The sequence below is a fragment of the Pelobates fuscus genome, chromosome 10 (genome assembly GCF_036172605.1).
Source record: "Pelobates fuscus isolate aPelFus1 chromosome 10, aPelFus1.pri, whole genome shotgun sequence".
In the NCBI taxonomy this organism is placed as follows: Eukaryota; Metazoa; Chordata; class Amphibia; order Anura; family Pelobatidae; genus Pelobates; species Pelobates fuscus.
The window spans coordinates 32,122,624-32,138,360 of NC_086326.1; the positions used below are offsets into that span (position 1 = coordinate 32,122,624).

The 15,737-nt window shown below is 39.9% G+C and overlaps 1 protein-coding gene across 1 annotated transcript in view; it reads left to right on the plus strand.

Annotated features, from left to right (window-relative positions):
• The window catches only part of SORCS3 (sortilin related VPS10 domain containing receptor 3), a 470,892-nt gene that overhangs the window by 399,643 nt on the left and 55,512 nt on the right, over positions 1-15,737 (plus strand). The window contains exon 14 of the mRNA XM_063435106.1: positions 6,142-6,249. Coding sequence (XP_063291176.1) covers positions 6,142-6,249 — 108 coding nt within the window. The remainder of the gene's footprint in view (positions 1-6,141; positions 6,250-15,737) is intronic.

Genomic DNA, 15,737 nt, shown 5'->3' on the forward strand with positions numbered 1-15,737 from the left:
TCTACAAATGCTAGGTCACAGGTTCAAATCCCAGCAGGGTCAACTCTGCTCTTCATCCTTCGAAGGTCAATAAAATGAGTACCATCAATTGGGTAATTATAACATCTATTAATATTCAGCTGCCAATTTGGTTAATTTTGCAAGCGTGCACTGAAAAGCGCTTTGAGTCCCACTGGGAGAAAGGCGCTGTATAAATACTAGTTATTATTATTATAAATGGTGATTGCCTTGGCTTTCTCTGCCTACTTAACTATACTCTAATTTCTACCCTTCAACCGCACCTTGCTTTCCTTTTGTTAACCTCTCACTCTCTAAATTTTTATCCACTGCCTAACCTTCTTACTCATTAGCATTAGCATTAGCAAGTTTTTCTACTCCCACCAATGTTCCACCTGTGTTCCACCATGTTCCACCAATCTCAGCTTTTTAATAGCAGTATCGGTCTGCTTTTGTAATTATACAAAATTACACTGGACATTACTCATTTCACATATTACGCCATTTATAAAAAGCTATACAGACAATATTTTACACATATTTTCTTCTGACATCAGGACTAAATCTGCCTCTGCTGTAAAAGCAGTTTGGTTTGCTAATTTTGTATGCAGATCATAGCAGCCTATAGCTGTTCTTAGAGAACCAGTTAATAACAATTATAGAATAGCTTGTTGGTTTATCTCTGCATAATTCTATTTTTTAATATTACTATAATCAGTGTCAAATCTCTGAGTCTGTCTCTGCAGTTAAGTCAAGTTACTTATCAATGAAGACACTCCGGCTATTTGAGCCTGATGGAAACACTACAAAGTGAATGTTTTATTTTTTGGTCCAGCAGCCAATCATTTTAAGGGAATGCTCACTGACTAAACCAAATAATCACAAATTGAGCGTATAACTCCATCTGTCACATGCCGCGGTTGTGTGTGTGTGAAAAGCTTACTGATATAATCAGCAATTTTTTTCTGCTCTAACAGCTAAAGTATCAATTACAGTTAAAATATCTAGTTCCTAAAAAGCCAGTCCATGGAAGGTTATAATTTAGAATCAATACCCCTTTATATGTCTATGTCGCTTTGATTTGCTGCACAATGTCTTAAAGGGCTTATTACAAAAGGGACACAAAGTACAAAGGAAATGATGGCAACTAAGACCCATTAACAAGAACTTTCAAGCCAGGTGATTCATCCCCCTGATAATGATCCTTTTACCCTTATCGTGCAGTAAAGCATGGAGCCGGCAAGTACTTAAATATGGGGAAAAAAACAGAGAAACAAAGGAGAGTATTGTACAAATACATTTACAAAATGTAGTGTAGCTTGCCTTTATCTTATGTGAATTTTCAACCTATTAATAAACCCTTTGTGGTTCTTTACTATTTACCTTTCCCTTTGCTCCATGGCTGTTCCTCACCTTGCAGAAAAACAAATGTCTCAGAATGAGGAGCAGTTTTGATCCTCTGTATTTCTAGAGGAACTATAAACAGGGCTGCCATCAGAAATTTTAGGGCCCCTGACACAGCTCAAGATCTGGGCCCCCGGGGCCAACCACGAGTCCGCCCACAAGGATGAAGTGTGTGTGTGTGTGTATAGTGGATGCAGTGTGTATAGTGGATGTAGAATGTGCATAGTGGATGCGGTATGTGTGTCATGGATACAGTGTGTATAGTGTATGCAGATTGTATGTTTTGTGTAATGTATGTAATGTTTGTATGCATGCATTAGATGCAGAGTGTGTGTGTAGTGAATGTAGGTGTGTGTATAGTGAATGCAGAGTGTGTGTTTTTGTAGTGGATGTAGTGTGTATAGTGAATGTAGTGTGTTTGTAGTGAATGTAGTGTGTGTGTGTAGTGAGTGAAACATGTGTATAGTGAATGTAGTGTGTGTGTGTGTGTGTGTGTGTGTAGTGCAAAGTGTGTTTAGTGAATGTAGTGTGTGTGTAGTACAAAGTGTGTTTAGTGAATGTAGTGTTTGTAGTGAGTGCAGAGAGTGTATAGTGAATGTAGTGCAGAGTGTGTTTAGTGAATGTAGTGTGTGTAGTGTGTGTAGAGCAAAATGTGTATAGTGAATGTAGTGTGTGTCTGTAGCGCAACGTGTGTAGCGCAACGTATAGTGAATGTAGTGTGTGTGTAGTGCAGAGTGTTTAGTAAATGTAGTGTTTGTAGTGAGTGCAGAGTGTGTTTAGTGAATGTAGTGTATGTGTAGTGCAGTGTGTTAGTGAATGTAGTGTGTGTGTAGTGCAGAGTGTGTTTAGTGAATGTAGTGTGTGTGTGTGTAGTGCAGAGTGTGTTGAGTGAATGTAGTGTGTGTGTGTGTGTGTGTAGTGCTTGTAAGGATTCAGTGTGTGTGTAAAATAGGGGGAAGGGGAGTATGATTTTATTTATTTATTTGTGTATATTTCAATTTTATTCCCCCCTCCCTGGTTCTTACCGTGCCAGGGAGGGGGGGGGGGAGATCGCATTTCCTGTTGATCCAGTGGCATGGTGGAGGGAGCCAGCCACGGTACATTGAAGAGGGGGCCCAGCAGCACACATTGTCTTCCTTTCCAGCTCCTCTCTGACTAAATCTCACAAGACAGGCCTGCGTGCTGTGCGGAGCGTTGCCATAGTAACCCGTGGCAACGCTCTGGCAGCCGCAGGGTGCAGGAAAGTTAGACAGAGAGCAGCTGGAAAGGAGGACAGAGTGTGCTGCTGGGCCCCCTCTTCATCGTACAGGTAGCAGGGGGCACTTTGTGCACATATATATAGCGAAAATCACTATATATATATATATATATATATATATATATACACACAAGGTCAGGAGGGCTGCACTCACCTAAACATGCATTTATTCACGGATTTATTACAGGGTGCTACTGGGACCAAAATACAAAATACACAAACCAGTGCACTCGCTTATTAACTAAACAGTGATTTCAAATCCTACATAGTACTATTTAAAAACACCTCACCTAGGTAACAAATAATGGGGGTTTGGTTACATTATATGATCATACATTGCATAAGCCTGCCAACTGCATCAAAGTACCCCATTCTTGGCAGGTCCTACTCTAGCAGCCTAATGCTTGCTCTTATGAGATTAATCCACTTACTTGGGAAATGCTTCCTTACTGGGACTCTTGCAGAGAGTCCCAGTAAGGAAGCATTTCCCAAGTAAGTGGATTAATCTCATAAGAGCAAGCATTAGGCTGCTAGAGTAGGACCTGCCAAGAATGGGGTACTTTGATGCAGTTGGCAGGCTTATGCAATGTATGATCATATAATGTAACCAAACCCCCATTATTTGTTACCTAGGTGAGGTGTTTTTAAATAGTACTATGTAGGATTTGAAATCACTGTTTAGTTAATAAGCGAGTGCACTGGTTTGTGTATTTTATATATATATATATATATGTGCTTCTCTATGACAAGCGTTCAGCGTCGACATGCAGTGTTGAATGTCAGTGCTGCACATTTTGCAACACTGACACAGGAAGCGCCTAGGTGTTCATAGGCAGCAATGTAAACACTGCATTTTCTCTGAAAAGGCAGTCTTTGCAGCAAAAACCCTGCAGTGGTAGACTATACTCACCAGAACAACTACATTAAGCTGTATAATATAAATTAAGCTGTAGTTGTTCTGGTAACTATAGTGTCCCTTTATGTTTGTGCGTGCAAAGGGGTAGGGACTGCAGAGGGTGCCGAAAGGAAGGGGCTGTAAAGGGTGTGAGTGGAAGGGGCTGCAGAGGGTACAGGGGGGAATAGAGGCTGTAGTGGGTGCAGAGGAGGGACAGGATGTAGTGGGTGCAAAGGGTAATAGGAGCTGCAGTGGGAGCAGTTGGGTAGCCCACTAGCCACTACCAAAAGGGAAACCCTACCATAGCGCACAGTGCAGGGGGCAGGAGCTGCAGTGGGAGCAGGGGGGTAGGGGATGCAGTGGGAGCAGGGGGGTAGGGGATGCAGTGGGAGCAGGGGGTAGGGGATGCAGTGGGAGCAGGGGGTAGGGGATGCAGTAGGAGCAGGGGGGTAGGGGATGCAGTGTGAGCATGGGGGTAGGGGTGATAGGGGATGCAGTGGGAGCAGGGGGGGTAGGGAGTGCAGTGGGAGCAGGGGGATAGGGGATGCAGTGGGAGCAAGGGGGTAGGGGATGCAGTGGGAGCAAGGGGGGTAGAAGGTGCAGGGGGGTAGGGGATGCAGTGGGAGAATGGAGGTAGGGGATGCAGTGAGAGCAGGGGGGTAGGAGATGCAGGGGGGTAGGGGGATAGGGGATGCAGTGGGAGCAGGGGGGTATAGGATGCAGTGGGAGCAGGGGGGTAGGGGATGCAGTGGGAACAAGGGGGGTAGGGGATGCAGTGGGAGCAGGGGGGTAGGGGATGCAGTGGGAGCAAGGGGGATAGGGGATGCAGTGGGAGCAAGGGGGGTAGGAGATGCAGTGGGAGCAGGGGGGTAGGGAGGATAGGGGATGCAGTGGGAGCAGTGGGGTAGGGGATGCAGTGGGAGCAAGGGGGGTAGGGGATGCAGTGGGAGCAAGGAGGGGTGGGGGATGCAGTGTGAGCAGGGGGGGTAGGGGATGCAGTGGGAGCAGGGGGGTAGGGGATGCAGTGTGAGCAAGGGGGGTAGGGGATGCAGTGGGAGCAGGGCAGTAGGGGATGCAGTGGGAGCAAGGGGGGGGGGGGTAGGGGTTCCCAAAATCCTCCCAAACCTTACCTCTCTGGTGGTACTCTTCTGAAGGAACCTCACAATGCTGACACGCTGCCTGTAAGTCTGCTCAGGGCAGTTCCGCACAGCTCACTCTGCACTGTGACTGGTGATGTCACTTCCTGCAGAACCAGCCGCACGGAGCTGCCCTGAGCAGTTACAGGCAGCTCAGTGAGGCTGTGTTTGGAGACAGGCACACTGAGGGGCAGCCTAGTGGGGTCTTTGGGAGGGCCCTATAGCTGTCCCTCAGTGTGCCCTGCACGGAGGAGATGATTAGTAGCAGCAGGGGCCTGCGGACGGCTATGCGGGCCCCTTGCTGAGTGCAGGCTGGCTGGGGAGATTGTTTAACTCCCCAGCTCAGCCATTACTTACTGCAGCAGTATGTGGGGCTCAGGGCCCCCCAGGACCGCCGGGCCCATGACAACTGTTATGGTTGTCATGCCCTGATGGCGGCCCTGACTATAAATGCCACCCTCCAGCACCTTCCAATTACATTTGTAGATCTAACTTCAGGGAAAGGGAGATAGGTGTGTATTGTGTCACAAAAAAACAAACTGCAATCACCTCTATAGTAGAGAGGCTTTTTGTAACTATTCCAACTCTAAACTGGCAATATGCAAATAGTATGATGTTATTGGTCTATTTTGGAGACATTTTTAGGAAGCTGTCTTCCAGAAATATTTTGAAGTATGCCATTAGGATCCTTACCAATGCATATAAGAATTAAGTTTGATGAATTTTATTTATATCTCTTTGCCCTACCTATTGTATATGATAGAAATATGTGACCACTTCTATGTAAACGTTTGAGACCCTGACTAAAATATAGCAAGGTACAGATCTAAAAATACTAATCACACAATCTTTCTGAAAACATGAATAAATACATAAAAATGCCAATTTATTAACCACAAACTAGATATAAAAGTGTTATGTTATCTTCGGTGTATCTGTTTGCTACACATGTTTCAGTGTTTCACATGCATGTTGTGCTATTTTCTTGAAGTTAAAATAACTTTTTGGTGAAGAGGTGGAGGCAATGTTGCTAGCATACCATTTGGGTGATGTTTTATGAATAAAATTTGTGCCTCCATTGCCTGCTTGTAACTTGATAATAAATTAAGAGTATGTTTTCTCTTTGAAGAAGCACTCTAAACTACGTGCTACATAGAATCCAGTGGCGCCTCTCCTTGTCTGAACCCTTGGCCAATCATTGTTGTCCAGACAGGGTGAAATTGACATTGATAATGTAGATGAACTATCCTCTGAGATGGGAGTGACCCCAAGGCTCGAGGAAACCCTTTGGTTTATACATGAAACGATTGTTGAACAGTTTGTTACTAAACAAAGCAAAGGTGCCAGGTAACTCTAGGTAGCATCACTACTACCGTGAGTGTCTAGTTAAGGATTATGTGTTCTTCACTAAATATTTTCTGTAAGTAATATTTGCTGTCTTGCTCTGTTAGGTTGAGTTTTGATGAAGGCAGATCTTGGAGTAAATATGGATTCACATCATCTCCTCTGTTTGTTGATGGAGCGTTAGTGGAGCCTGGTGTTGAAAATCAGATCATGACGTAAGTAGAAAATGTCCCTCAAAAAAGTTGATACACAACAGGGAGTTTGCATTACGATTGATTATGTCCAAGAGATAAGTGGAGAAATCAGCAGGAACATCCATTGATTACCATGGTGATGGACCGTGCTATTTAGGTCTTGCTTCTCTATGAGTGGTGCTCTCTTTTTACAATAAGATTAAATAAGATACACTGCACCTGACTGTGTCTATTTCTACAACCCATTATGGATATTTAGTCTCCATAAAGTATTCTGATACTCATGTTCTTGACTAAATTAAACTGATAGATTCACTTTACTTAAAATGTAACATTATGTACAAAAATGTGCCCAGCTGCTAATTTCCATTAACTTGCTCGGGCTCAAATCTTGAGCAGGACTATTTGCTGTATAGTTTCCCTTAGAACTCTTCAGGAGAGATGCACTTTCCTTTTAGGTACTTAACACTTCACTTGGAAGGGGGAAATAAAATACATGTTTGTATTAGATATGTATCTTTGTATTGAGATATGCACAGGGAAAAAAAATCTTGCTTCATTTCGATTTGCTATATAGATTCAGAATATTCGGATCATCCTCTATGGGGAATGAATGAACGTGTCAGTCACAAAGTTACAAAATTCCAGTTTAGAGAATTATCTGCTAAACTATGGAAAGATCAAAATTAAGAAAAGCCTTTTCTTAATTTTGATCTTGTAGATATTTTGTAGATGAATAGCTAATTTGTTGCCCTTATGTGTGATTGCCATATTTAAGGACACCAAATAATGGAATTATTTGCTAAACAGGATCCTAGGTTGTAATCTTTAAATATGGCAGCCCCACATAAGGGTACGGTTTTTAATTAGAGATTTATATACTAAAAAGCTGAAAGATCAAAATTAAGAAAAACCCTTTTCCAAATTTTGCGTTTTCAGTTGTTTAATATATAGCTCTGTTATTTTGTATCCTTAAATATGGCATTCCTGCATAGGGGTTACGATTTTATCTAGGGATTTTATCTTTTCTACAAAAGAGGTAAAAGATCAAAATTATGAAAATCTATTTTTATTATAACTAATGGATCAGAAAATAATCGAATGATTTGTTACGAATCTGTTCAGTTTCATGATTCTATAGTTGATTCTATAGTTGACACTTCCAAATTGCAGAATCAACAAAAATTAAATTAGGAACGAAACAAATTGCATGTGTCTGGTCTTTTTGTATGGCCACCATTTTGTCTTCCTCTCTCATGTGTGTTGCTAAGTTCTGGAAACAACTGAGGCTCAAACAAGTTTGTTACAGAGATTCCTTTCCATGTTATGTCCCATCTTACTACCTATTAATAAACAGGGTACTTTGGGACCTCAGTGAAAGTTATGCTAGAAAGAAGCACATGTTTTTACAAACAATTATCTAACATGGTCTCAATGACCACTCTACCTAAATAAAGGGCAACCAAGTTCCTTAGCACCCTGTACCATTAGAGACACCATTCATTCCTCCTTTGTAGCCAGGTGAAGCACTTTACTAGTCATATTTCCTTTTGATATCAGGATGTTGCTTTGAAAAAAAGATCTGGGACTTCAGCTCCAAAATCCTCTCCCCCCCCCCCCCCCTAAAAAATGCATCTGGCCTTTCTGTCTGCCTGCGTTTATGTCATATTTACACAATCAAACCTCTCAGCTGGGAGGTATTAAATCGGGATGGCTGGGTGGGCCTTTAGAAGAGAGTGACACCAGGGAACTAAATCAGTACACTGGGACAGGACCCCAAAGTCGGGACTGTCTGACTAAATATAGGATATTTGGGAGCCCTCAGCACTATTACACATTTGATTAAGTAAAAAAATAAAAACACACTTAGTTTGTCCAGAAGAAGACTGTGATTTTATGTCTATCTCTCTAGCTCTTTAATAAATACATTAGGAATGTTTAATTTAAAAAATTGCAGGTCCACAGGTTTAGTGTGCAGTACATAAAGAACTGTTTGCAAACTACATAATGCTCATTGAGCCATGTGACTTGCTGAACATTTTGAGAGGCAATTTCCTGGCAATGCCAAGATTAGTGATCACTGATATATATTCTACATGTATTATGCAGTGTATGCAGCAGGACGGTGTGATGTTGGCACTGGAGCTAGAATCATAATAGTATACTGTTCTATCTTTTATAATGAAAATGTGCAACCATAAGCTACATTTGTAAATTCATAAGGAGTTCCTTGTTTAAATCCTTTCCATTACTTTTACATTTTTCCCCATTCAAATACAGGCATATTTTGCTCTCTGATAATGTACCTCTGTCCTCATAGTTCTATTTCTTGGTAATACATTCTCTACTCCCTGAGGCAGCAAAGGATCCAAGAAAAGAATGAAACTCTAGCTTATACCGAGTTCATCAAATTCTTTCTCATTTACACAACATAGACCTGCAGCTATCAGTGACGGAGGAAAGTGAGAGCCTTGACAGTTAAACTAAAGAAATTTGCTCATATTCAGTGGCCTCAGATGACCAGCTCTGTGCCAAATTCGCCAAAAAATGATTAAGGGTCATTGGTAAAGCATGTTATATACATGCAATGGGGACAAGGATTTTTTATGATTGACTTTAATGTTAACCACTAAGAGGCCAATGATATATCATGCTGTCAATCGATTTAGGTTCCTAAATGCAAGCACGGGACCACCTTCCTTTTTAGCATTTATACTCTATTCACCCCCATCCACTGTTACAGTTACAATTATTTATATAACTACAACAATATATTCTGCAGAATTGTAAATCAGGTAAAACAAGACAAACAAGTCTATAAAACACTTTTGACATACAGGAGCAGCAGAGGAAGAGAGCCATGCCCAAACGAGCTTACAATCTAAAAGGATGAGGGGCAAGTACACAGAGGGAAGTGAGGGGATCTAGTGATCTGGAGCTCAGTACCTAGGAGGCAGCAGAAGAAGCCTATCAGGGATGAGGAGTTAAGAGGAAAGGATTATATTGAAAGACTGCAGAGATGGGGAGCGTCAAATAGGGCGCTGGATCGCAATCCATTAAAAAGGGGCAGACCTGGAGAAGTCCTACAGGCGTGAGTCTGGATTTCAGGTACAAGAATGGGACAGTAACAGGTCGTGGGTGAAGCGGACATGCCGGGCTGGAACATTTATGCTAATGTTGGAGGAGATATAAACTGGAGCAAAAATAGAGAGTTTTGTAGGTACACATGAGAACTTTGAACCAAATTCTAAATGAAACAAGAAGTCAGTGACCAACTGCCAGAGTGGTGAGGTGTGAGATTGGCTGGACGTAAGGTAGAATAGTCTAGCAGAGACATTCATTATGAACTGAAGAGGGGCAATCTGGGCAACCTTCTGGCCAATGAACAGAGTGTTACAATAACAAAGGTGGGAAACTGTTAAATCAGCGAGACGTTCCATTTTGATAAGTTCTGGTTTCTTATGATGAAATTATTCTGCCCTAATAGCTAAATTTTTATCAACTATTTATAATTAGTGATGTCCCGAACTGTTCGCCAGGAACCATTCGCCGGCGAACATAGCTTGTTCATGGCGAACGCGGCGGGCGAACATATGCAATGGTCGGTCTGCCCCCTATTCATCATGGAGGTGGGAGGGTCTGGGAGGGAGGGTCTGCTGCTGATTGGCTGGAATGTGTCTGCTGACTGTGAGGTACAGGGTCAAAGTTTACTCAATGATGATGAATAGGGGGCGGACTGAACAGTGCATATGTTCGCCCGACGCGTTCGCCACGAACAACCTATGTTCGCCGGCGAACAGTTCGGGACATCACTATTTATAATGTAAAACATTTTAACAATTGAAAATTAGTTATAAGAATAATGAATTATTTAACAAAGAAAGACACCTCAATTTATTTTAGTTTGTGCAATGTTCAGGTGACAGAAGTGTTAGGATTTATTTTGTGGCATTGGGTTTTGATCAATATTTTGTTCAATAACTTTTAGTTTTGTAAATTCCATGTTCCTTGTTACGAGGGTTCTCGCTCGCAGTGTTTTTGTTTTTTTGTTTACGAAGAGATCATGTATTGGCAGCCACTTTAATAAAGACATTTCGGAAATGAAATGTCATCTTTTTTGAGTAACACTGAAAGAACAGCTAAATAACTCTCCCGTTGCTGCTTTTTATTAGAAGCCAAACTATTTTACTGCTCCGCCTGGTTCTGTCTGAAATTCAGATGAGGCAGATAAAACTACAGCATTTTACTGCTTATCTTTGCTCCTTTATGCTTTTGTTTCTCTTTTGTACTTTTTTATTTTGTCTGTTTCTCTTGATGAAAGTAAATTGCTGATCTTGGTGCCTATTCACCAAGCAGTGAGTTTAACAAGTGATTCACCTTGAAAATGTAGACTAAATTGAAGCATTAAAGAAGTCCAACATGTAGAAGGTTTAAAATTAGGCTCCTTTGGACAATATTGTGCAGGTCTGTTGTCAACATACCATAAGTCACTGTCTAATGAATAAACACCTAGTTTACAGTAGCCACTGTGTCCATCTCAAAATAACTCTCTATTGTGGAGGAACCAAATCAGAAGTCTAGACTGGAGTAGACTTGTGCACAAATTCATTTCAACGGGCACACACAAATCTAATTCCTTTTACTGGATACCTGAACTAATCGATCTGTCCGTGAGTTTACCTCCGGAGTCTAATTCAATTAATAAGATACCACAGGTAAATCCTGGTCATTTCGATTCGTTTGGTAGATTCATTTGGCCATAGGCTAAAAGGAATTTGATTTGTTCGTACCAGCTGAAATAATTTGTACAGATATCTTGTCTGGTGTAATGACTAATTTTCTCAAGAATTATGGTACACGTTGTCAAAAGTGGCTTTCAAAAAACAGATATTTACTAAATTATTTAAGCATATAAAACAATGGCTTATTGCACAGATGGCTAAATGTGCATGCTTACAACTTAAAGAAGATTTAAAATCAGTATGTCCTTTTTTTTCTTCTAAACCTTTATGAGATTATTCCAGTTTAAGTCCAAAATTCAGTTAAAGGAATATTCCAAGCATCATAACCACTACAGAGCGCTGTTGTGGTGCCAGGAGGTGATGTCCCTCGGCGCTGGTTTAGGGCCCACCCACGCTCCTCCCCCACCGACGTCATCCGGCGGGGGAGACCTATTGCACATGCTATCTGTGCTATAAACCAGGAAGTGCCCTCTAGTGGCTGTCTAGTAGACAGCCACTAGAGGAGGAGTTAACCCTGCAATGTAAATATTGCAGTTTATGAAAACTGCAACATTTACAGTTGCAGGGTTAAGGGTAGTGGGAGTTGGCACCCAGACCACTCCAATGGGCAGAAGTGGTCTGGGTACCTGGAGTAATTAATTAACTTGAAAGATAGCTGCACAATCTAATTATTATTGTGACAAAAACAAAAGCCAAGAAAGTTGCATCATTTTACACATTCCTTTATTTGTTTGTTAAGAAATATTCATACATGTTGAGACCTTATTGTGAACCAGATGCCTGAGTCGCAGGAATCCCACAGTTTAATGGTGTAGTCCTTGCCTGTGGCTATATTAGATGGACTGGTAAGCATTTTTTTTTACATTTCTGTGCAGCTTTTCACCATTACCTAAAGCAGAGCTTTTTATTGGCTCCATAAAATAAGAGCGGGAATGGCTATGCTAGGCTTTACTTTTATGTGACCATTTGCAATAGGAAAAATAGATAACCTTGACAATTACAGTGACCTGCATTTCCTCTTCATCCTGTGGAGCATCATGGGTTATGTTGTTTGCAAACATCTAAAGTTTATGGTTAGGCTTCGTTGTTCTGTAGATTCCTTAGAACCGTGCCCACAATTCTAGGCACCAGATTGCTTTAAAAATGTTTACTGTTTGTTAAATTAGCAGAATAATTGAATGTTTCTAGATTTTCTTTAGCATTGATGGTTTTGAAGCCATCTGCACAGCCTCTGAGACATGTTTTTAATTACCATTAATATTGAAACATTTGCTATAAATAATTTATGACGAGGGCAGCTGGTCAATTTGTACATTATGTGCAGGGTATTGTGCATTTGAAAAATTAATGAAAAGTTTAATTATGGTAGAGTTGCGACTGACCTTTTCAAAATTGCTCTATCATAAATCTGCAGACACGTCAGGTCTTTCTTGGTTTTCTTATTAATTAACCATCTCGTTAATGACAGATAGCAATACTAATAAAAAAGTGGTTCACGGAAAAAGGAATTCTCAGGTCTCGTCACTCACATACGATTTTCACCAACAGTTTTCTCTTCATTTTTTAACACAGGCAGAATTTTATTTCAGAACTTTGTGAAATAGCAGTAGTTCTCCAATGCCTTTGCTGTTGGCAAACTGACTGTCTACTTAGAAATCAGAGAAACCATGGCAGCTAAACAAAGTCCTTTTATGTATGCCTCTTCCCTTCCATCATGCATCTTTGTTTGCTGTACATTACAAAGGTTGAAAGTCACACACCTCAAGAGTCATAGACTTTGGAATAACAGAAACAGCTAAACACTATGCCAGAAGCAAATACAAGTATTGATTGAATACCTGGATAAGAATGTGTGCAGAAAACTCCTGCCTGGTAGGTGACCATTGATGATGGAGATGGACAATCCTTGTGAAACAGTGGACATCATACAAACACTAATGCTGTACTCTTCAGTAAAAAACATTGTGTTTTAATTAGTTTATTAGTTGTCAGTGGTAGTGAGGTAAGTCCATAAAACATGTATTTATTTTGCAGATGTAGAAATGCTTATCATATCTACATGACAGTGTTTTTACATGGCCATACTGATTCACTGAGGTCCACTTTAGTACCGCATCAAACTAAACTCCATACCCATACACATCGAATTTTAATTTTTTGTATTTTTTTTTTTTTACGAAATATGAATTTACAGAGCTCCTCTTCCCCCCCCCCCCCCCCCCCCCAATGCGGAGACAGTCTCCAGCCAGTACCACCTGCACTGAGATTATCAATTTTGACCATCTCTGTCCAATCCCAGTTGGGACGCATGGTGAACGTGCAGCAATCACAGTGATCTCCAGTGCAATGGTTCTCATAGAGAAGTTTTAAAGTCACTGCATCTCTACGAGAAGTACTCATTCCTAAAGATAAAAAAAAAAAACAAAGCAAGAAACCTTCCTGACTGTCAAGCAGGTTTTACCTAAGCTATTTATAAAAATACAGTTTAAAAAAAAAAATAAAAATAAAAAATTGGTACTGTTATAAAATAAGTAAAACAAAAAAAGGCATACAGATAAATCCTAAAGCACTTCAACAAACTTTAACAATACTTAACAGTTGTTTTTTTACTGACATGCATGGAAAAAAGCCTTATGTGACTCTGAATTTATCCCATAAACTCGGATTTAGTATTATAATTAATATATCCATCATTGTGGTGTTTGTTGGTACCATGTAAGTATATGATTAAATAATATTATAGCAGTCAGATCTACTGTCTATCTTTCAGAACCAAGTAGGTAAAAACCCCATTCAACTCAAGGGAAGATGTCTATTAGAATGATTTAAAATACATAAGGTATGGACAATGTCATCTCCATTCTCTTCTCCATTCAGGTTTGTTTCTTTGTTACTTTAACAATTTTAAAATGATCTTAGGAACAAACTGAAAGCTCAATCCTTGTTTTAAAGTGTGTAGTCAAGAAATCTAACCAGAGTAAAAGGGTTTCACCATCTACATGGAGATCTAGACTGGAATAACTATTATAAGACAATGTTATATTTTTCTAAATTTTAAATGTGAATTAAACATTTTTTGTCTCACTACTACAAAAATGTTGGGGTCTATGTATGTGGTTTTTCAGTTAGGTTCACCATTAATTACAGTTTTATATTTAGTGAATAACCCTCCCAGAAGTTACCCTTATAGTTGCAGCAGAAGTCATCCTGTTTTTGGAGCTCGGTGTTCCAGATTAGAATACACTTGCAAGGACACTTACAGAGTACACACTATGTAACAAACAGTCTTACCCACACATGCACATACTACACACACACTAGACTAAACAGCCTTCTCCACGCAAACATACGCAAACATACACACACACACACACACACACACAAACAGTCTTCATGCATACTGTGTGAGAAACGGACAGTACTATCAAACTACAGGACACTACGGACAGTACTATCAAACTACAGGACACTATAGGACAGCTCCTACCCACACAGTCACCTAAAGACACACATACACACAATCACATACACACATTATAAACAGCCCCCACCACACATCTAAAGAACATATAGCCTCCTACACACACGTCAATCTTTTACAAGCACACAACAATACAAGTAACCCAACCCATGTATGGTACCCCACAAGTAACCTCCCCATATGCAACACCAAAGGCAGTCTCCACTCATTCATGTAGAATCACAAGCAGTCTCTACAGTCAGACAGACAGACAGCACTACAAGGATACTTCTTCACAACAGCCTCTCCCCGTTTCATATCACTTTTGTTCTCTGTTCAACCACATGTTGCGCAAGCTGGTCATTAAATTAAGCTAACACTTAAACCATGTTCCTTTGTATTGTTCTGCTGTCCCTTTAAATGGCCTGGGCATTTTTGTCCAAATTCAGCCATGTTGGCTACATCATGCTTTGAACTCACTATGCCCACTACAACTACGGTAATTGTAAATTAGTATACTTGTCCCATGAAAAGTTGTTTTTTGGAAGAGAATGTTCAGTTTCATTCTTTGTATTATGCTATTCTATTCAATTTTTTATTTATTTTTTATAAGAAAAAAGCTATTAATTTAGAATTTAACCACATAGCTGCAGATTTTGCTATTTTTTATTTCTCTTTAAGCAGCTAATACAATGAAAACCACTACACTATTCAGTTTAAAAATACCTTTAATTACATCTCCATTTACATTGATTAAGATAATAATCATTTGGTCAATAATAATAATAATAATAATAATAATAATAATAATAATAATAATAATGTTCAAACAATGTAGACAAGCAAAAAAGTAAAAACTAGAGATATGTACCCCCAAAAAATAGCAATTATTATTTTTCTAAATTTTAAATGTAAACATTCTTTTTGATTGTTTGCTGTTTTTATTTGGCTTTACATATTTTATTTATCATATGGGAGCTTTATTATACCAAAGCAATTCAACCTCTCGGGAATTTACTTGACCTACTACTGAAGCTCGTGTCCATCCAAAAGTCACATCGAGGGTCTTGTGTAACAACATATAATTTGATTTAATTTTTCCTTACAGAAATCAGATAAAGGGCCTCTGTTCAGAATAAATCGGAACACACTGTGAACCATATTGACTACATTTGTAATTCTAATGCATCTATTTTCATTTTTGAAAACTGTTTGGCTAATTATTATTTCTGTTCATGCATCTTAATGAATCTTTATTATTCAGAGAGTGAATAGCTGTGCAGAGCCTGTCACTGGTAAAAGGGGAT